This window comes from Pinus tabuliformis, chromosome 3_2 (assembly GCF_031772625.1).
Source record: "Pinus tabuliformis cultivar Carrire ecotype Pingquan chromosome 3_2, CPIR1, whole genome shotgun sequence".
Taxonomy (NCBI): domain Eukaryota; kingdom Viridiplantae; phylum Streptophyta; class Pinopsida; order Pinales; family Pinaceae; genus Pinus; species Pinus tabuliformis.
In genome coordinates this window covers 175,655,275-175,678,387 of record NC_142302.1, presented here as the reverse complement: position 1 = coordinate 175,678,387, position 23,113 = coordinate 175,655,275, and the positions used below count along the sequence as shown (strand labels likewise).

At 38.5% G+C, this 23,113-nt stretch overlaps 1 protein-coding gene across 5 annotated transcripts in view; it reads left to right on the top strand.

The window, feature by feature from the left end:
• Window positions 1-23,113, top strand: part of LOC149180358 (nucleoporin (DUF3414)) — a 426,459-nt gene that overhangs the window by 16,675 nt on the left and 386,671 nt on the right. For 4 of the 5 annotated variants that reach the window (XM_089416071.1, XM_089416072.1, XM_089416070.1 and 1 more), the window contains exons 2-3: window positions 3,375-3,444; window positions 20,870-21,003. In XM_089416071.1, the coding sequence (XP_089272197.1) occupies window positions 3,375-3,444; window positions 20,870-21,003 (204 nt within the window). Of the gene's footprint in view, window positions 1-3,374; window positions 3,445-20,869; window positions 21,004-23,113 lie in introns of those variants that run through there. The other variant, XM_089416073.1, reaches the window with a different exon arrangement.

Here is a 23,113-nt window from a genome sequence, read left to right as displayed (position 1 = left end):
ATAAAGTCACCTTTAAATTAGAATGTAACTTTACAACTTATAAAGTCACTTTTAAATTAGAATGTAACTTTACCACTTATAAAGTCACTTTTAAATTAAATTGACTTTACCACTTATAAAGTCATTTTAGGAGAAAAGTACAAATAAATTTGAACACTTTTCCCTAGGCCAAAGATCAAAGCCTTAGGGAACCACTTGTCCTTTGGTACCCAAATTTTAACATGACAAAACACTGTAGTGGACACCTCCACGATGGATTCTTTGTGGAAGCGATTGAAAATAAAGTAATTTCCTGTAGATTTTCTTTTTAGCGAGAAAAATGCCTTAGGCTAGACGAAAAGCCTCTTAGTGAAAAATAATGCCATGTTTTTATCAATAAAACAAGTGGCATCGGTGTTATCTGCAACCTCTGTATCGAAGGTTGGATTGGGGGTTGGAGACAACCTGAGGGTTGCAATCTTCGAAACCAGCATAATCATCGACAAACCAAGGACTGTGGAAAGTTATGATCTGATTGAACGAGAGCCTTTTCTAAATGACTTGTGGACACGACTCTAGTCGAAGCGTTGCGCGACTTAGACTTGCCTATTGCTCATAAATATAAATAAACAAAAATAATTATAATAGATCATACAGTACTTTATAAAAATTATTAAAGTGACTTTTTTAAAATTATAAAGTTACGCTATAATAAATTTTTATAAAGATACTTTAAAAATAATAATAATAATAATGATAATAATTGTATTCATAACGTATAAATAAAATAAATAAAAAATATATATATATATATATATATAAAAGAAGGAAAAATGGATAAACTCTGATTTCAAGATAATGATGAATTACACATATCGAACGGCGTGTGCAATTAGGGAGAATTTTTCTGAATAAAGCTCTTAGGACAAAGCTTCTAAAGGAAGGGGCAATGTTACGAATATAAATTACATAAAATAAAATGAATATAAATAATGTAAATAATAAATAATCAAATTTGATTATGTTAAATAGTCATTAAGTTAAATGAAAATGCATGTCTAAAAGACATGCCCAGTTATGAAAGGAGACTTGGCTAGGAATATAAGCAGGGCCTCATTGTAACATTCAACATCCTTGTACATTTTATATATATAATAAATTATTATTAATAATATTTTTTGTGTATTTTTACATTAAAGTCAACAAGCTATAAGTTTTGTTGCTTCAGAGGAGCAGTTAAAACATCGGAGAGGGAAACAACAAAAACATGCTTTTAAGTTACTCTTAATAAGAGTAGGAGGTGAGACGTACAATAACCCTCTTCAGAGTTACATAAGCAAGGCTTGCAACACATGGAGTTCACAATTGCAGGGGAATAGAAATGTGAGTGATGAGCAACCTTGCACATTATTTGTCAACCCAAATAAGGACAAGGTGATGGATGGATGGTACAAGGAAGCAGGATTCCGATGTTGGTTGTTAGAGCAGGATGGTAAGTATTTCGGGATGCAAACTCAGAAGTCAGAACTATGGTGTAGTGGCTATCCAAGAGATTTATCCTTTTTCAAGCAAACTATGTCTTAGTTGTCCTCATCAGGCACAGTAAGTGGCTTTTTCAAAATACATTCTTAAATCCTTGCTGTGAACAAGGGCTGTCATTTGATCTGCCCGTATGCTGTAGCTGGCCCAGTTTCCATCCACAGATGCACAAGATTCCAGCACAGCCTGAAAAATAGGTTTGTATTGGCTGAAAAGAGAGGAAGAGGAGGGTGCTTCCCTAGAAAAGGTCACAGATCTGCATATAACTGCTCTTGAATCTGCTGTATAGACATTAAACTGCCAAAGAAGAAGGGTGCTGGTGAAAGAAAAGATGATAACCCTAGAAACCTATTTGCTGTCTGGAAAAGAAGTGCTGAAACCCTAGTGTCAGGCCTGAAATCGGCCTAAAAGGGTATTAGAAACTCTAGTTATGGACCTGAAACAGCCTTAAAATAATGCTGGATAAAAAATAAGAGTTCACATTGGCTCTTATACCATGTTGTGATTATAAGATAGTGGAGCTACAGTGAAATCCCTGGTAAATTTTTATCCAGCAAAGTGAAAAATATTGCAGAAATGAAACAACACTTAAATGATGACCACGAGAGAGATTGTTGTAATACCGATGCACATGGACTAAATAAGCGCACTAGAGGAAGATTGCCCTTAGGCCTTTATCAAATAATAACTGGAGTTTGTGAATTTGTTTTCATGAAATACACATCCTGGAAAGCCCGCTCAGAACTTCCCCTCATTCCAACGATGGTACCCATGGGAAACCAGCTGGTTGCAGTTTTGAGTCTTGGCAACCCAACCTGACAAGGACGTTGAGTGAGGCCTGCAATATTCATGGAGCAGCCAGCTTGGGTACTTGACCTTGCAACCTCCTGCTTGTAATTCACAACACTCAACCACTTGAGCAAACTCACCGGGCAAGCTTGAGTGAATAAATTACAATGAGAAGTGTGCTTTGCTTATATGTGCCCTTTAGGGTTTAGGACAGTCACCCCATGACTGTGCTTGAGTGAGTTAATTACAATGAGAAGTGTGCTTTGCTTATGCCTGTCCTTTAGTGTTTAGGACGCTCACCCCATGAAGGTGACTAAGCTGACTTAGTCAAATATAGAAAAATACGATAATATGGGTTAATTACCAATTTGCAGGTTCAGTAACCTTTATATCCGCCAATACATCAAATAGAGGTTTGGCATATGGCCTCAAATGAAGATTACCCATAATCTCGATTCTCAACACAATTTATCCCCACATCCTCGTGTCCCTTGAGCTTTATGAAACATTAAAAAAGGATAAAATCAGTGCAGCATGCATGGAGTCATAATAAAAAATTAAAAAGGGTGATGGGTTAGTTGTGAGTTCAAAGCTTCAAAATGCATCTGATATTTCATTACTGCAGAGATACTGCAAGCCTCAAGGAGCTCAGATGACCTTATCTCAGCAAACATGTAACTTAAGATTGATAATCTGGTTGCAAAATGGCCATAATGCTGATTCTCATTGCAATTAACATAAATCGGATAAAATATTTAATCAAAAATTTGAAGTTTCTGCTGTGAAATGCATACTGCTAATCAAGATTGTGGTCTCTTAGAAATTGTCAATTTTTGAAATCTAGAAGAGTCTTGAGAGGTTCTGATTTGCAGTGAACATCACTAGATTCAAAACTTTTGAACATAACAAGGCAGTGCCCAAGAAGGGTATTACACACACAGAACTGATATTCCTGGAAAACAACTGACCTAGGTCAGAAATGTAACAATGCTAGATATCAGGTTGGTTGGTGTTTATTGATACATAATTTGTTTAAATGCATGTTCTGACAGATCTGTTCATTGCAGATTGCAATGCGATATTTCTTGGAGCGTCAATGTTTGTTAAAATGTGCACGGCAAATCCTCATGTACAATTGTAAGTTGGATTTTATTTGTAAGGTATAAGTTTCTTTATAATCTTTTTAGTACGATCTTTTTGTTTCAACTACTTTTGGTTTAGTTTGTTTTAGAAATGAGCGAGCATTTGTTTATTGCCCATCCCTATGCAGTTGATGTGCTTTTGTTGTTGTCCATCCTAGTGCATTTTTTTGGAAGTGCTGGATATGGTACTTCATAGAATAAATAACTGCATCATGGAACAAAGAGGATTGCATCACGCAATCAAAAGGGGTACTGGGAAAGCCCCACCCTAGAAAAGCGAATAGAGCAATCATGTGAATGTGTTCACCAATAGGAAGGGACTCAACATCTCAATTGAAAAACTAAGTTGAACAAAATTTACATCGAAACCCTCATTGATCAAGCCTTGTTTCTAATGGATGAAAACTAAGGTTGTAATAGCAATCAATTTGGTTTGTTGTAGCCTTATAAAATCTCCAATCAGCATTATCAAGGGTGCCTGTTTCTTATAAGATATTGAGAAATCACAATAATACCTAGAGATTCACAAATGAAGCAAGAGAATCAAATGAAACCAAAGACAAACCCTATTTCTATGATAACCCAGTCATAGGTGCATTAGAGATAGATAATTCTAGTACACTAGAGAGAAAAATACCCAAGTACAAGTGGACTGCACAAGAGACGCACAAGTGCACATAAAAGGAGTGCCTATCACAAAAGAATGCCAAAGTTATAGGTGACCTTAGCTATGAAACACTTTATACGAGAGATCAAAATAGGTTCCAATATAACGGATTACAAATGAGAGTTGTAATCTATCTAGATTCTATACAGGACTCAAATAGGCCACTATCCCCATGAGGGGTTAATGAGTCTATGTGTACAAGTTTGGCTAGGTCTATTCAGAATGGCACAATCCTCACATTCAGCTATGGCGAGCTTTCTTTATGTCGTTAATGAAATTGGTTGTGTTAATCTGATCATTTGTGGTACTACCACATTCGGGCCAAGGTTGATCTAGTTAGTGGTGTTTCAATAATTCCTTTGGGAACATATGTGGACCTGTAACCTCTATTTGGGAAGCTGCTCTACTTTTCAAGTGTGTATTAATAGTTAGTCACCTGGTTTGTGTTCGTGTTTGAATTTGACAGCCATGAAATTAAAAAAAATCATCGTTTAAAAAATTATGGATAAACGTTGACATAAAGTATGAATTAAAAAAAATATACGGTAAATATAATTTTTAATTATATGGATTAAATAAATTTACCATTAAACTATATAATTTGCATATATATAAATTAAAAAATTATACATCAAATATAATATGGCCATAATTTTTAATCATAGAAATTAAATGAAATTATCATTAAAATATATAATTCTCTCTCTCACACACAATAAACTGAATTTCAAAATACTCCTAGAGGGTATCAGAGCATGTTCTTGGGCAGCGGTGAGGTTTAAAGGGCAGTTTGTAACCGCAGTTGATGAGTTTTGAAGATCACCCATATGATTGGATTTTTCACTTTATAAATTAAAAGTGACTTTTCATTAGCCTAGGACATGTCCTCCATTTCATCACTTTAGAATTTGTAATGTTTTTCCTAGGCGAATCATGTTCCCTTAGTTAATTTTTTCCCCGCCTTAGCCCTACGGGAACTTAATTAGGCTAGTGGAACTCCCCCTAATGCCTCCTAAGTGGTTGGGGACATTACAATTGGATACGATGCAAGGTGGTGAGTTAGTGCTATGACAACTTCAATGCAACTCAACATTAATGGTGATAATATAGAACATTAAAAAACAACAGATTTACATTTCAGAACTGTGAGGTTTGCTAGGGTTAATTACTGTTTGATGCCATTGTTTGAAGTTGGTAGTCGAACTCACATATCAATTTACTCTCAAGTTAAATTCTGGTATGTGCCCATCGAGTGAAACTGATTTCAAAAAGTTGTTGAGAGCAGAACAAATGAAGGAATAACACACAGCTTTGAAAAAAAACCAACACTCTTTCAAGGTATGCAACAAATCACTGCTGCTAATTTAAGAAATGCTATATGTAGCCCTGTGGTCATTGTAAAATGGTTTTAATGGCTTCGTTTGAGTGTCATTCATCCATGGTTTCTCTTTATCATCTAGTCCATAACTCAATGTTCTATCCCAGCATGCATACATTAGGCCTTTAATTCATTGTGCTTTTTCTTTTCAATCTATTCTCATTTCTGTGGCTAAAATGAAAACATTATGGCTGCAGTCCAGAGCTACACGTCCAATATTTTAAAGGGAAATTTATAAGTTTAACCATTTGGCTCAGCTTTATATTACACTGTTTAGCCTCTATTCTATCTGGAGTATGCATGCACTGTTCCTGGTTTGTTTAGATGTGAAGGAAAATAAAAGCTACTACAATTATGGGTTCAGTTCCATATCTTATATAATATTCCTTTTGCTATATTATTTATGTTTAGCAAGCTAGTTTTTAAAGTCCTTTTTTGGGAAACAAATAATCTTGACAAGAGAGAGGATTTTTATCAGTCATACAATTTGTGGGATACTCGTTTTATTCACATTCTGAAAAGAACCTTTAAAGCCCGATTTAGTCCCACATTCTTGTGCATATTATTAACTTTTGCATATCCATGATTTTGAAAAGATTCATAATTACAAGATATCATATTCTTGTTGCATAAAAAGAGCTCTGACTGTTCTTTTGAAGAAAATAAATATTTCAAATGTATAGCAATTTTGCTTAACCTATGCACATGCTATTATTCATTTGCTTCACCTCTTGTTTTCGTCCAAACGCAATATGCTTATACCTTGATCTTTAAAAAGTATGCAACAATGATTTGGTTTGCTTAACGGTACTCTTGTCTAGTTATTCCTCTGCCTCAATAAGCTCTGTTCTAGCATGAGTAAGAAAGTATACTAGGCTTACATTTAGGATATATCCTGTGAGTTTTTCTTCTGCATAAATGAATATAGAACTTTGATAATCTTGCCAGTACCTTCTCATTCAAAGGAAAAAAATGAAAAAAATAAAAAGAGACCATAGGTGTATGCTTCCAATATCGAAAGTTTAGAAACTTGCAGCTGGAGTTTACATTACTATGATCCACTCTTTGTTAATTTTCTCCCCTTTTTGTTTGCAATATATTTTTCAATTAGTTCCTTCAAGTCGTAGTAACTAAATTGAATAATATTTAAGCAAATGCCTAGTTTTAATCTTGAAATTGTTACCTTTAAGCTTATTTCCTTGCACAGTTTCTAGCTCTAGTTTTCAGCCATATAGGTTCTTTGTAGCATGCTGTAGGGCAATCCCTAGAGCCTTGACTATAGATGAAGTTTGACCCTTCTTATGTTAGTGAATGACCCCATTAGCCCAATGATTAGCTTGGCACTAGTGTACTTCCTTCATAAATAGAACAATACAAAATTCCTAAGATATTTTCCTTTCCTTTGTACTATGTAAATTGTATACAAATTCTTGTTAGGAGTATTTTGGATTTTTTTTGCAGCTGAGCTCAGAACTTTGATTTTTAGCCATATATATTAGTCCATGATTTCTATTTTAGACTTCAAGCTAGACTAATAATGTTGTGTGCTTGTTGGAAATGATCTTTTCGATGTCTGTTTTAAGTACTTTTCAGCACTTTACTTCATCCAGAATTTACATATCCAGCCCAATGTTATCAGAACAGGACCGGAACCGGCTGGTCCGGCCGTTTTTGGCCCAAAACCGGTCTAAACTGGGTCTCCGAACCGGAATAAGCCGGTTTGGTACCAAAACGGCTAGTTCAGGACCGGTTCCGTGCAATTTGTACTATGCATGACAGCATACAAAAATTGCCTTTTTTTAATTTTTTGAGTTTTTTCAGTTGGTTGGCCCACTTTTATTTCTCCCTTAGGCTAGCCTAATAATCAAGCCTATGGCCCTAGTATTGCTATGCAATTCATGGTAATGTTAAATTCTTAAAGTAAAAGTGACATTCTCCTTTATCTTTTATTTTCATCCTTTTACTTAAATTTTTAACATTACCATGAAATGACTTAGGATGTTTGTGAGTGGTTCCAAGTTCCAACCTCATTGGATTTGATATGTAGAAAGTAGAATTTTAGATTTCAACTCAAAATTTAGCAGACTTAATTTTCTTTCTTCAGGATTTCAGGATTGGGGGGATTGCAACGTATCCATTGGATTTTGTCATGTACAAGGGTATGAAACTAGTATTTAATCAAGAGCACCAAGCCCTCTATGTACTTTGATGTTAGTGGCATTGGTTGTTGAACTCCTCTATCATGACTTGTAATGTCCCAAACTAGGAAAATAGTGATATGCAAAGCAGACAATAAAAACAACACCTTAAAATTGAAACATTCAGTGCACACCCATAGAAAGTCCAGAAATAACCATCAGCTGAGCCATTTTATTATAATTTGGGAGCAAAGTACAATAATGTGAAAGAGGTGCACCTAGGCTTGCCTCAATCGCAAGTGTTATCAACCCCAGGTGATAATATGTCAAGCCTTGTTAAGTTATGGTATGTTCTATGCTTAGAGCAGTTTACTTCCTTTTATTATTATTATCCACATATTAGCAATCTCATGTACATTAAATAAAGTGCAGATAGAACATTAAACGATCAACAGAAAACAAGCCAAGACAAGAGACACAAGATGTGGCGGCTAGCTAGGGACAAACCCCAATATGGGGAAACCCTTTGATCAAATCTTCTTTTATCTTCAATAATTCAGCAGAGAGAAATAGTACATAAATCTGATTTACATCAACAACAACAAACCCTAGATCAACCCTCAACTAGGGCAGACAATATCTTGCAAATCGACTGTCGGATCGGTTTGATTCCTTCACCAAAAAATGTGGCCTTCTGAGGAGAGTCAGATCCACCTACAACACAGTTCAGAGAGGGAGAAAGATGGTCAACGTTGGTCAAACTTCCGATTTGCAATTGCAGCCCTAAATTTGCGTCCTTCCTTCCACACATGTGAGAGAAGAGTCCCTTTCTGAGCAGTAGGAGAAGAGCCTCTTTTCTGCGTAGGAGAGAGAGAGAGAAATGTGATGGGAGAGTGTGTCCAAATGAGGAAAAGACCTCCTGTATTTATATACAAATGTTGATGATTGAATAGATGCGATTGTTGGGCTTCTGAGCCTACATGAGTTGCTGGTCGGCTTGATAATTATTCCATAATCAAAATAAATTCATATCTCCATAAATACTTATTGGAATCGGATGATCTTTAGATCAATCCTACACCTCTCGACAAGAGGAATTTAATAAAAATATTATCAGCCATGAATAAGATTGACCCACATGGAGTTTGACCCTAGTTGTCAATTTTAACACTCCCTCTCAACTAGGGAGAACTCCATCTGCAATTTGTCTATTGGTCGCAACTATTCATCCATCGAATGCACTGCCTTGTACAGCTTGATCCCTGCTCTGCTCTGCTCTATTTTGTCTGCTCTGCTCTGTTATGTTCTGCCCTGTTCCGATCTGCTCTGCTCTGCACTGTTATGTTATGCCCTATTCCGATTTGCTCTGTTCTGCTTTGTCTGAATTATGAAGAAGGAATGATCGAGGATGTATCATACCATCCTCCATTGACTCAAAGTCAGTCTCAGAGTGTGTACCACTGGTCCCAGACTAGTCCTCAACCGACCCGAAGTCAGTGTCATAGTGGGTACAACTCCTACCACTGGTCCCAGACCAGTATCATCTTTCACTGACTCAAAATCAGTCTCAGAGTGTGTACCACTGGTCCCAGACTAGTCCTCAACCGACTTGAAGTCAGTGTCATAGTGGGTACAACTCCTATCACTGGTCCCAGTCCAGTATCATTGATCCTAGATCAATGAAGGTCATCCTAGCATAGGGAGTACGGTAGATACAACTATGCGTCCATCGGTACTACTATGGTCCCTATCCTCATTTCCCTGCTCATTGATCAGATGAGACGTACTTCCCATGAGTCCCAGACTGCATGGGTAGGATGCCTCAACAGGAGAACTAATCAATCCTGTCCACAGGAGAGCGAATCGTCTTGTCCACGGGAGAGCGAATCATCTTGTCCATAGGAGAGCGTATCATCCTGTCCACAATCGCCATGGAGAACACATCATCCAGGCCTCACAGGAGAACTAATCATCCTGCTACATAATCGCCATGGAGAATTCATCATCCAGACCTCACAGGAGAACTAATCATCCTGCTACATAATCGTCATGGAGAACACATCATCTAGACCTCACAAGAGAACTAATCATCCTGCTACATAGTCGCCACAGGGTGTCACAGGGAAAGTTTTGATTCTTTTACCCTGTACATGTACACCACCAGGGGATGGTGAGTCACCCTGTGGTCATATGTCTCTCCAAGAAGTAACCCGCGCCCCCCTGGAGGTCCCAGAGCTCAATACATCATACAGGACCCTCATCAGAATTCAATACATCATACAGGACACCAAGTCGTTCTCGGAAAGTCAGGAATTTGACCTTCCCTAAGGGCTTTGTCAGGATGTCGGCGACTTGTTCATCTGTACCGATATGTTGGAGCCTTATTGCTCCTCGCTGCAACATATCTCAAATATAGTGGTACCTGATATCGATATGCTTGGAGTGATAATGAAATACAAGATTCTTTGACAAATGAATCCCACTCTGGCTGTCACATAGGATCATGGTGGTATCCAATGTAAATCCAAACAGCTCATTGAAGAGCTTTCGCAACCAGACTGCCTCATAGGAAACCATGCTAGCAATAATATACTCTGCCTTGGTGGTGCTCAAAGCAGATCCCAAGGAGAAACAGCACCCGGAAGTGCTCTTACGATCCACCACACTACCTGCCCAATCAACATCAGTGTATCCAAGTAGTCTCACATCTCTGACAGTGTATCTTAACCCATATGTAATTGTGCCACGAAGATATCTTAACAGATTCTTGGCACCAATCCAATGTATGTGGTGAGGTTCAACCATATGTTGACTTAATGTGTTGACTGCAAAGCATATATCTGGACGGGTGTTCACTAAGAACATTAATGCTCCGATGAATTGCCGATACTCGGTAGCATTTCGTAAAACAGATCCAGCAGCACTACCACTTAACTTCTTGAAGTCAAGCTCCATCGGGGTAGTTACAGGCTTGTAGGCTTGCAGTCTACCATACCGAATCTTTCCAATATATTCACCACATATTTTCCTTGAGATAGGAAAATTTCCCTTGGCTTCTGCCAGGCTTCAAGTCCTAGGAAATAGTGCATCAGTCCTAGGTCCTTCATTTCAAATTCAGAAGCCAACTCCCTCTTACATTTGTGAATGAGAGGGTCTACACCTGTTAGAAAGAGGTCATCCACATACAACACCAGTATGAGAGGTTTGTGAATCCTAGCTTCATCAAGTAGGTATCGATCCTCTCATACCATGCTCGGGGTGCTTGCTTCAGCCCATAGAGAGCCTTCTTCAAACTGCATACATGAGATTTTCGATCATACATCTCAAATCCTTCGGGTTGCTCCATGTAGACCTCTTATTTGATCGAACCATGCAAAAACGCGGTCTTGACATCCATTTGATGTAGGTTCCATCCTTGTGAAGCCCCAAGGGCTATGATCGAGGGGATGGTGGTATATTTGGCAACAGGTGCAAATATCTCGTCATAGTCTATACCTGCCTTCTGGGAGAAGCCACGAGCGACAAAACGAGCCTTATACTTTTCCGTACTTCCATATGCTGCATACTTTATCTTGTAAAGCCATTTAGAAGTGACAACTGTCTTGTCCTGGGGTCTGGGATCTACTTCCCAGACATCATTCTTCATAATAGACTCATATTCTTTGGTCATAGCATCCTTCCATACTTGATGCTTGACGACATCTGAGAATGGTGAAGGCTCATTTTGTATGATCGTGCTCATGATGGTTAGGTATCCCTGGTACCTGTTAGGTTTCTTACTTTCACGGAAGGTTCCTCGTGGTGCAGTGTGTCCTTCAACATCATTGAGCAGTCACCTAGGCCAAGAGGGCCTCTAATGATCGTGCTCATGATGGTCAGGTATCCCTAATACCTGTTAGGTTTCTTACTTTCACGGAAGGTTCCTCGGGGTGCAGTGTGTCCTTCAGCATCATTGAGCAGTCCCCTAAGCCAAGAGGGCCTCTTCCTAGAAGAGGAAGGCTCAGGTGGATTAGTAGGATCCATGGGTTCTTCCATATTAGGCATTGTTTCATCATCTTTTTCTTTTGGTTCCCTGGTGTCGGCTTCTTGGGAGCTCCTCAAAGTCAGAAGATTGTCCACCTTGCTGAGAGCCATATCTTCGTCAAAGGTGACATCATGACTAATCACGACTTCCCTTTGACTAGCGGTGAACATTTCTTTAGGAGTCTTGGAACCCAATGCTTGATGAGGGCATCGGTTTTGTACATATACGACGGTGTTTGCAGCTTCGGCCCATAGAAACTTCGGAAGTCTTTGATCATGGAGCATGGCACAAACAAATTCCACAATTGTACGGTTCTTCCTTTACGCCACACCATTCTGTTCAGGAGTATATGGTGTAGTAGTCTCTCTCTTAATGCTAGCCTCTTTACAAAAGTCATGAAACTCGTTAGATTCATATTCAGTCCCATTATCAGTTCTTAAGATCTTGATCTTCTTTTCGGTTTGATTCTCGATCAAGGCTTGAGATGTGTCACAAGACATGACACCTAGCGGACTTCCTCCGACCTGATATAATAAATCGACTCGAAACCCAAGAGTGAAGGCATCTTTAATATTGTTTTTCCATGCCCGTACCTTGCCATCGATGAAAGACACCTTGTAGCCTTTGTCTTCCATTGCCAAAATGGACACCAGGTTCTTTTTGAGGTCAGGTACATATAATACATCCTGTAAGTGGATTGTATTACCTTGATTCAATTTAAGAGACCGAGAGACATTGCCTACACCTTTTACGGGATATTTCATATCATCTCCAAGGACAATTTCCAGGTTAGTTTCTTTCTCTATCAGATTATGGAGAACTTCTTTGTAACCAGTGAAGTGCCTTGAGGCACCACTATCAATAAGCCAAATTCCCAGCGAGTCCGAATGAGTAGAGGTAGATAGAGCAGCTGGTAGATAATATTCATCCTGCTTATTGTCAACAGTGTTAGATTCATACTTGGAATTTCTAGCCTTCTTGAATGATTGTCTTCTTCCTTGATTTCCAACACTCATTTTACCTTTGCTATTAGATTTGCCATTCCTTTGATTTCCATGAGAGGGATTTTGATCATCGTCCCGGTGTGAGTCCCTTCTATGAGGGCACTTCCTTGCATAGTGACCTGCTTTATTGCAAATGTAACATCGTCCTTTTCTTCCACTCTTAGGTCCAACCTTTCTTTTTGATTTAGTCCCGAAATTATTTCTTTTCTTAGCATGAGAAGAAAAGGTAGTAGGAGGACCTTTAGGCATGGGAATTTCTTGCTCTTCTATCCTTGTTTCTTCTTGAATGCATCTTGCCATTAATTCCTCGAGACCAGGGATTACATTATTGTTGAGAAGAGTAGTCCTGAACACGTACCATTCAGATGGTAATCCTCCAAGAGTCGTGAGTGCCATTTCCCCATCAGTAATAATCTCCCCAATAGATAGGAGATCGTTCCTGATCTTGGTGATTCTTAAGAAGCATGCTTGCATACTCTCATCTTTGCCCTTCTTAATTTCCTTCAACATATTTCTAAGAAACAAGACTTGATTTGCATCATTAACTTTAAATAAACTCACCAGTCTATGGTAGATCTCCTTGGAGGTGTTCAGGTCGGAGATGTAGGCCACCAAGCGCTTGTCGATAGAGTCTCGGATGATCTTCTTTGTTTTGACTTCGCCGGTTTTCCATTTGTTCCTGGCAGCAGCGGGTGCATTTGATGGAGGCTCAACAATATTGCCTCTCACATGGTCCAACACTCCTTGATCTTCTAAGGTTAGATCGAGAGACATCTTCCATTCGTGATAGTCAACTTTCTCACAGAGCTTGTCTTCGGCAGGGAAGAGTGTTGAGGACCCCATAGTTCTTTTAGGATAGCCTTGCCAATCTTCTCTTCGGTGATTGCTCTTACTCTTGCTCGGGCTTTGTCTTCACCTCAGCTCTGATACCATGTTAAGTTATGGTATGTTCTATGCTTAGAGCAATTTACTTCCTTTTATTATTATTATCCAGATATTAGCAATCACATGTACATTAAGTAAAGTGTAGATAGAACATTAAACGATCGATAGAAAACAAGCCAAGACGAGACACAAGATGTGGTGGCTAGCCAGGGACAAACCCCAATATGGGGAAAACCCTTTGATCAAATCTTCTTTTATCTTCAATAATTCAACAGAGAGAAATAATACACAAATTTGATTTACATTAGCAGCAACAAACCCTAGATCAACCCTCAACTAGGGCAGACAATATCTTGCAAACCGACCGTCGGATCGGCTTGATTCCTTCACCAAAAAACGCGGCCTTTTGAGGAGAGTTAGATCCACCTACAACACAGTTCAGAGAGAGAGAAAGATGGTCAATGCTGGTCAAACTTCCGATCTGCAGTTGCAGCGCTAAATTTGCGTCCTTCCTTCCACACATGTGAGAGAAGAGTCCCTTTCTGCGCAGTGGGAGAAGAGCGTCTTTTCTGCGCAGGAGAGAGAGAGAGATGTGATGAGAGAGTGTGTCCAAATGAGGAAAAGATCTCCTTTATTTATATACAAATGTTGATGATTGAATAGATGCGATTGTTGGGCTTCTGAGCCTACATGAGTTGCTGGTCGGCTTGATAATTATTCCAAATCAAAATAAATTCATATCTCCATAAATACTTATCGGAATCGGATGATCTTTAGATCAATACTACACCTCTTGATGAGAGGAATCTAATACAAATATTATTAGACATGAATAAGATGACCCACATGGAATTTGACCCTAGTTGCCAATTTTAACAAGCCCAGATGGCAGAAATAACTATTGCAATGATGCCCTACACTGCCCTTGTGAAACTGTGTTGTCTACTTCATAGATGCTGCTGAAAGTCCCACCTCTGGTGCTCAGAAAATTATGCAAAACTAGCCCCGGGCTCCTCTCAATAAACCCACCAAAACCCATAAAGGGTTTGGCCTAGTTCTAAACTTAAAAAGTCGACAGCAAATACAACGTCTTCCTTAGAATGGCTGGAAAATACGGCTTGTTTGGAAATGTGCTGAAGTAGCCTTCCAATTCCTCCAAAAACGCTGAACTTTTCTCCTCGGATGATCTCCTCAAACTCCTAGCACAACTCAGCTCCGAAACCCATTTCCTCATCCTTCCATGGGTGCCCAGAAATTAGCTTCTGCGCTGGCCCAAAAATTGTGCCACTGCTGCTATTTGAAAGTGGCACGAGTCCCTTTCTGGAATTCTTGGATTGGCCTGAAATTGTTGCTCTAGACTCCTCTTAATTTTCCCCATAGGACCCAGAAAGGAATTGGTCCCAATCCTCCAAATCATAAAGCCCACAAAATGGAGTTAATTACAAACAATTGTTGACTGGGTTGAAACACCTATTTGAGCCCTCTAGAGTGCTCAGAAAATTCCGTCAAATTTACCTTGGTCTCTCCTCAACAAACCCAGAAAACCCAGAAAGGGTTGGGCCGAATTCTAACCTTCCAAAATTGACCCCAAATAATGTGAGCACCCTCTGCAGCTGGGTAATTCGTTCTGCTTGAAGATTTGCTGCTAAAACCCTCCAAAATTAAATGAGAATATCCCCAAGAATTATCATTATGCCCCTAGTAAATCTACAGCCCCAACTCCGGTTCAAGCCACCACGATCAACATACTCCTCTAATGATTGCACAGACCCAACCAAACCCCTTCTACGCTGACCCAGGAAGAGGAATTTCAACCTGTATGTAATCCATTGAGCCAACCCTTCAAGCCACTGCAAAATCACTGCTAAGTGCCAAGAGAATATGCCTCTAAATTCCTAGAACCCACGCTGTCATGAAGCTCACTCCCCACATGAGTGCGTGGTCCCTTTCTGCGCCCAGCTTGCTCCTCAATAGCTCAAACCTCTCTGTGAAATCCCTTTGGAACAACTCTAAGAATGTAGTAAGGCTCTCCTAGGGTGGAACTCTAAGTCCATTGAAGGAGTTGAGATTTGCCCTCGGAAATCTCGTGTGCTAAACAACACTCTCTTGACCTAGCTAAAAAACTTGAGCAAACTATGGTTCAAATATCAAATTAGCAAAAAGATACCCAAAATGACGCCCTCCACTATAATGTCCCAAACTAGGAAAAATAATGATATGCAAAGCAAACAATAAAAACAACACCATAAAATTGAAACATTTAGTGCACATCCATAAAAAGTCTAGGAATAACCATCAATTGAGCCATTTTATTATAATGTGGGAGAAAAGTACAATAATGTGGAAGAGGTGCACCTGGGCTTGCCTCAATGGCAAGCGTGATCAAGCCCAGGTGATATAATCTCAAGCTCAGATCACATAAATAACTACTGCAGTGATGCCCTGCACTGCCTTTATGGAACTTGTACTGCTTACTGGAAGGATGCTACTAAAAGTCCCACCTCCGGTGCTCAGAAAATTCTGTAAAATTAGCCCCGGGCTCCTCTCAATAAACCCACCAAAACCCAGAAAGGGTTTGGCCTAGTTCTGACCTTCGAAAATTGACCCCAAATACCACGTCCTCCTCAAACTGGCTAGAAAATACAGCCTGTCTGGAAATGTGTTGAAGCAACCTTCCAATTCCCCCAAAAATGTTGAACTCCACTCCCCAGATGATCTCCTCAAACTCCTAGCACAACCTAGCTCCCAAACTCCTTTCCTCAACCTTCCACATGTGCCTAGAAATTAGCTTCTGCGTTGGCCCAGAAATTGTGCCACTGCTATTATCTAAAAGTGGTTCGAGTCCCTTGTTGGAATGCCCAGATTGGCTTGAAATTGCTGTTGTAGCCTCTTCTTAATTTTCCCCACAGGACCCAAAAAGGAATTGGTCCGAATCCTCTAAATCGGAAACCCACAAAATGGAGCAAATTACCAACAACTGCTGGCTGGGAAGAAACACCTGTTTGAGCCCTCTAGAGTGCTCAGAAAATTCTGTAAAATTGATCCTAGCCTCCTCTCATTAAACCCAGAAAAACCTAGAAAGGGTTGGGCCTAATTCCAAACTTCCAAAATTGACCCCAAATAATGTGAGCACCCTCTATAGTTGGGTAATTCGTTTTTCTTGAAGAATCGCTGCCAAAGCCCTCCAAGATCAGGTGAGAATACCTCCAAGAATTATCCTTATACTCCTGGTAAATCTGCATCCCCAACTTTGGTTCAAGCCTCCACAATCAATGACTCCTCCAATGACTGTGCACGTCCAACCAAACCCCTTCTACGTTGGCCCAAGAAGAGGAATTTCATCTTGTTTGTAATCCACTCAGCCAACCCTTCAAGCCATTGCAAAATCGCTGCTAAGCGTCAAGGGAATATGCCTGTAAATTCCTAGAACCCACACTTTCATGAAGCTCACTTCCCACATGAGTGCATTGTCCCTTACTGCGCCCAACCTGCTTCTCAATCAAATCTCCCTGTGAAATCCCTCCAGAACAACTCTAAGAATGTAGTAAAGATCCCCTAGGGTGGCACTCGAAATCCACCGAAGGAGTTGAGATTTCCCCTCAGAAATCTCGTGTGCTAAATAGCACTCTGTTGACCCAGCTAAACAACTTGAGCAAACTATGGTTCATATATCAAATTAGCAAAAGATACCCAAAATGAGGCCCTCCACCTCTATTTATCTCGCTGCCCCTTCTATTCCTTCATGCGGCCCCCACAATTCAAGTTCCCTCTCCTCTTTCTCCCCACAAGTTCAAACTCTCCTAAGGGTTACAAATTCCCTTTGGAGTGGCCCCCACATTCCACTTGCACTTTGATTTATTACCTTTTCTAATGTTTGGAAGCCTTCTTTTCCTAAAAAACCAAGTGGGGTCCTCCTAATCCACCTTTCCTAAGTTCTAACGCCAAAATATCTCCCGGTGGTCAAAATTGAAAAAATGGAATTTCTTTTTAACCATATTAATTAATCAGGGACATTACATGACTATCAAAAATATACCCATCACTCAAACAAAATCTTGGCATGACATGCTACGCTTTTTCTATCTTATGTTAATGCCTAAATGGTTATATTGATGATGAAAACCCCAATATAGGCAATGATTTTGATGATATGTAGGCATTTGTTGTAACATGATTTTTTTTGGATGCTAGAGGCCATCTAGAGCCCCTATTTGTTGATGTATTTTCGGTTCATAGATGGATTGCACTCGATGCTATTTTGGCTATTGCGCCCTTACATGCTATGTAAATGAGAACTTTTGCATATTTGTGTATAAATTGTTTGGATTCATATGAATGCATATGAATATGAATATGATTTTCCATTTTACACTATGCATTTCCAACTTTAGATATAAGATGAAAATTTATAATTCCAGATTACGTAGTCTTAGAACCTCATTTGTAGATCTTATTTATTTCTCATTTCATGCAGTTTACATTCTGGAATTAATTCTCTCGATTTCCTTATAAAATTTTGCATTTTCATTCATATTCTAGGAAACCGGATTCGTCCTAAACCCCCTGCGAATCCCGAATCCGGCGAATCCGACACGATTCGGTCCGGATTCGTGTCCAAATCATAGGACACGTTGTGTCCGAGGGCGTGTCGCAATTTTCAGGGGCGTGTCGCGATTTTAGGACACGTGTCCGGTTTCCAGGACTCGCTAAGCTCAGCGCGGGTATGAAAAGGGCGTGTTTGCTCATTAATATTTTCATTTGGTAAGTGTTGTGCTGTTGCAGCAATGAGTAGAACATTTTGGCAGCTTCATAATCAAGTCTAGGCCCTAGTATTGATATGCTATTCATGGTAATGTTAAATTCTTAAAGTAAAAGTGACATTCTCCTTAATCTTCATTTTCATCATTTTACTTAAATTTTTAACATTACCATGAAATGACTCAGGATGTTTGAGAGTGGTTCCGACCTCATTGGATTTCATATGGAGAAAGTAGAATTTTAGATTTCATTCAAAATCCAGCAGACTTATCAGTTTTTCAGGATTTTAGGATTGGGGGATTGCAATGTTTCCATTGAATTTTGTCATGTATTAGGGTATGGAACTCGTATTTAATCAAGAGCACCAAACCAAGAGCTTCTGAATATGTCGCTCCCGCTCTCGTTTTCACTCTCGCTCCCAAGTAACACTGTTCCTGATGATATGGGTCTGGACACCATTGTTGAGTTAGCATTGGCCAACATGGATCTCAATGATCCAGTGCTAGAGCCTGTTAGATTTGATGACTTAGAGGGGTCAGCCTCCATACCAGCAGATGCAAAGGCGACTATGGATACAGGGGAGGAGGAGGATGTAGAGGAGAGCAGTGGGGACCATGATGATGGGGACAGTAATGCTGATTCTGATGCTGATTGATGCCTTGAGGCTTGTATACCTGTAGTTGTTTTATATTTGCTATTTCTATTTGCCATTGGCATTGCACCAACACTACCTATGTAACACATTTTGATTTGATGACTTAATGAGAAAACTACAGTTGTCAGTGTGTTTATCTTACTATCTTGTAGTTGTAAGTTGTCTTTCAGTTATGAATTATGAATCATGATTTAAATTTTTAATAGATTTATCATTTATGTGACCAGTACCACTGACATTTATTTGAATTTTGTAGGTACTATGCATGCTAATAGCTATAGATGAAGATCTATGTTTGAAATCAATAAATTTGTATCATTAATTAAAATTTGTGTAAGAAATATGATAATATCTAATTTTTAATATATATATATATATATATATATATATATTTTTTTTTAATAAAATAATATATAACGTGTCCTAACGTGTCTTGTTCCGGGGGGTTAGCGTGTCCTGAATCCGACACCACGAATCCCGAATCCTACGTGTCCCGAATCCCCGTGTCAGGTGACTTAGTTCATATTTGATGTAAAAAATTTACATTTCAGATTGTATTTGAGCATTTAAATTTTAAACCCACATTCCATATTTTACTTTTGCTTAAAACTTTATTTGTACTTTTCAAATATGGACGGACCAACATTACACATCATATACAAGTCTCAAGTTTCAACACGTCACACATTCCATTCCTACACAACATTTGCAACTTATTTGCAATTTTAAGCTTACCTCATTGGACACACATAAACTAGATTGCAAATCAGACTTAACTTCAGATATTGAACACTTCATTCAACTTTTTAACCTTGGACTTAAGGATACCTTAGGGAAGAACCCCCTTGTTCTTGAAAAGAGCTAGCCTAAATTGAGAGGAAGATCTACTGTGGTGACTGTGGGTAGCCTTCCTAAGTTAAATTTGACCTTGGACCTTGGTGTTTGGGAATTTTCAACCTCAGGTGTTTGTTTTTGTTTCAACACAGAGTGACTGTGAAAGTCAACTTTTGGAATTTAATGTGATCATGCTTTTTCCTTCCCACACAAATCTCTTTTGTTAATGTGATCATCCATGCAGAAACCTGTTGATTTTTTAAATTATTATTATTTTACAAGATTAGGGTTTGTTAACTGTGGTGGTGGTCTTTTAGCCATTGCCTGCCAGAGGATGGTGACATAAATCACAAGGGTTCATTAATCCGAGTCTTTGGTGGGTCAAATTGAAGGGCACATTGGTGGTTGAATAATCTTCGACAACAGTTCTGGGTTATATAAGAGACACATTGGTGCTTGAGTAAAGCTGAGACAGTGGCAAGATGACTTTTGCATCTAGCATATTATCTTTGATTCATGCTTCAATGTCAAGTCTATTAATTTGAATTAATTTCAGTTCATTCAAAATAGGAGAATAAGTTTTGACTCATATTTATTTTCTGAATAGGTTTAGATAGCTCATCGTACTTGAGTTCACCTTAACTTTGTAAAGGCTGCACAATTTGTTTTGGTCTGATGTTTCACCTCGCTTTGGTAACTCATCCTTGGTGTTTGTGGAAAAGAGAAAATTACTATGCTGTAATAAATAGGGCCTGCATTAGTTTGAATTAAGTGGCAACCTGTTTATTCAAAACTAATATGAACACAAGTTGTTACAGCATAGTGATTTTGTGTATTCCTCATGCCTGAAGGATGAGCCATGGAGATGACTGGAAACTTGAGTGTAAAAATCTCTATCACAATGTTAATGACCTTATGGTAAACTCTAGTGTATTTATTTGTGCTTTATTGTGTAACAGTTATGTTACGATTATCATGTTTTTCCCTTTTCATTTAAAAGTTTGTACTTTTCGAATGCATCTTCAATTTTTATGTTTGTTCTAATTTATATGTCTTGTTTTTTTTGTTTTTCTGCAGGTACAGGTGTAAATGCTTTCTCAGAGTATATTGCAATAAGAGAAGAAGCAAATGAACTATTGGACGAGGGCTTGGAGGATAAGGCATTAGTGGTTTTCAAAGACTTGCTTTTAGCTAAGCGACCTTCAAAACTGGTAGGATCTTCTGCTACTGAATACCCTCTACGTGTTTGGGAGATTGATATTCTTATTCTCTCTCAGTGAGAAAGTGAAAGTGGTCATGTTATCAGCTATTCATTTATTGTAATAATTTGCTGGTTTTCTATTATTTTCATCTTGGGGCACTTGATGGCTATCAGATATTCGGGTTCAGCAAATATCATTCTTTTTTGTTCTTGTATATTGGGTAAGAAATCAATGTTGGAGCAGCTGTAACATATCAGTATCATACAACTGCAACCGATATGTGATACTGATATGCTACAGCTACCCCAACATTGATTTCTTACCCAATATATACAAGAACGAAAAAGAATGATATTTGCTGAACCCAAATATCTGTAAGCCATCAAATGCCCCAAGATGGAAATAATAGAAAACCAACAAATTATTACCATAAATGAATAACTACGTAATAATTTATAAGCGATGCCCTAGCAAAAGATACAGAATGGAACCAAATTGAGATGGTTCATGATGGTTATCAACTTAACAATTACAAGATCCATTCACACAATTGTGTGATCCATCTACTTTCTGAGCTCTCGTTATTTAAAATGCAAAAGGAGGATACAAACTCAAAGCTATGTGATCGATGGAAATTAAAAGATAAATAGAACAGTTTACATTCCAACGATATAAAATATGGGATATTTCGTTTGAGTAGCTTAACCAATATGACTCTTCCCATTGTAATTTGAAGCTTCTATCCCATTTGGATTGGGGCTATGGATATTCAAAGTTAGAATTATTAGTTACAAAATTTTCCAAGATCCAGGAAATAATTTCAAGAAAGGGAGTTGGATTTGAAAATACATCATAATTGCATTTAGTTGACATAGTCATACCCTGTCAGAAAAATAACAATACTCATGAAATTCCATGGTGAAGAGAAAAATTCCATTATTTTTCATTAACGACCGAAGTAGCTTAGTTAGACTAGCGATACAATGCCAAAAGATGATAGCCATAGGAGCACTGAAATTGGCTTCTTATGCTAATATAATAAAATAAGTAACATAAAAAAATGAATAAAAATATGTGAAAATATGTCAGATAGGTCACAAATTGTAGCCATGAAAGATGTTGCATAAAGTGGTATAATAATGGGGAGGGAATAAAATGAAACAAATATTAACCAAGAAAGAAAAATAAAGAAAGAGAGAGTAAGATTACAACATCACGACATACCTTGTGAGCTCTTCAAAAGTCCAACAAGTAGACCAAAAGATGCTACTTGTAGAATGATAGAGAAGGCTTACAACAAAACAAAAATCAGCGAAGAAATAAACATAGAGTTAGAGAAAGAACTAGTATTGCAATAGCACCAAGTACTGTTAGAGCTCTGCAAAAGGCCAATAAGTAGAGAGAAAGGTGCTACTTATTCTTCTCATCCTTTGAAGAGTTAGAAAGCTATCAACTATAGGATCGATAAAGGCCAATTAAAATTTTTCTAATAGAGACTAGATCAAATTGATGATACCATGCAACATCATAGACCTCGTTGTAGAGATTGAAACAAAGACTCTTCTAACATGCAACTTTAAAGCGTTGTTGATACAAGAAACTAGTAATGCAAGCACTGCCAATATCTTGAGGGAAATTGAGGATTGATAGTTTTGTCTCTTACCCATTTTGATGTTGATTTTTTGTGTAGCATCGGGAGGTATTTTTGCATGCAAAGAGGCCTCCTAAATTGGCCTAGGAAAATTATGGAAATTAAAGCAAAATGTTTATTTTTAGGTTTCATATAGCCTCAAAAGGACCAAGTTGGCCTTGTTGTACACCAGCTGTGGGTGACGCCTATAGGAGAATTTTTCTCCTAGATTTGTCTTCAATCGACAGCGAACAATCCCTTGCAACCACCTGATAGCTCACATGTTGCTTTTTTTTGCCACCTAAGCCAGACATTGTGCTTCCTCGCTCATCTGTCTTGATCGTATGTTTGAAGGTGGGCCTTCCAACCCCAAAGGTATGATTTTTCATCATGTAATTGGGTGTTTATGGTTGTTTTTCCTGGGTACACTTGGGCATGGATTAGTGGGGGGATTCAGAGGAAAGAAAGGGCTTTGACTATACTCTTGTT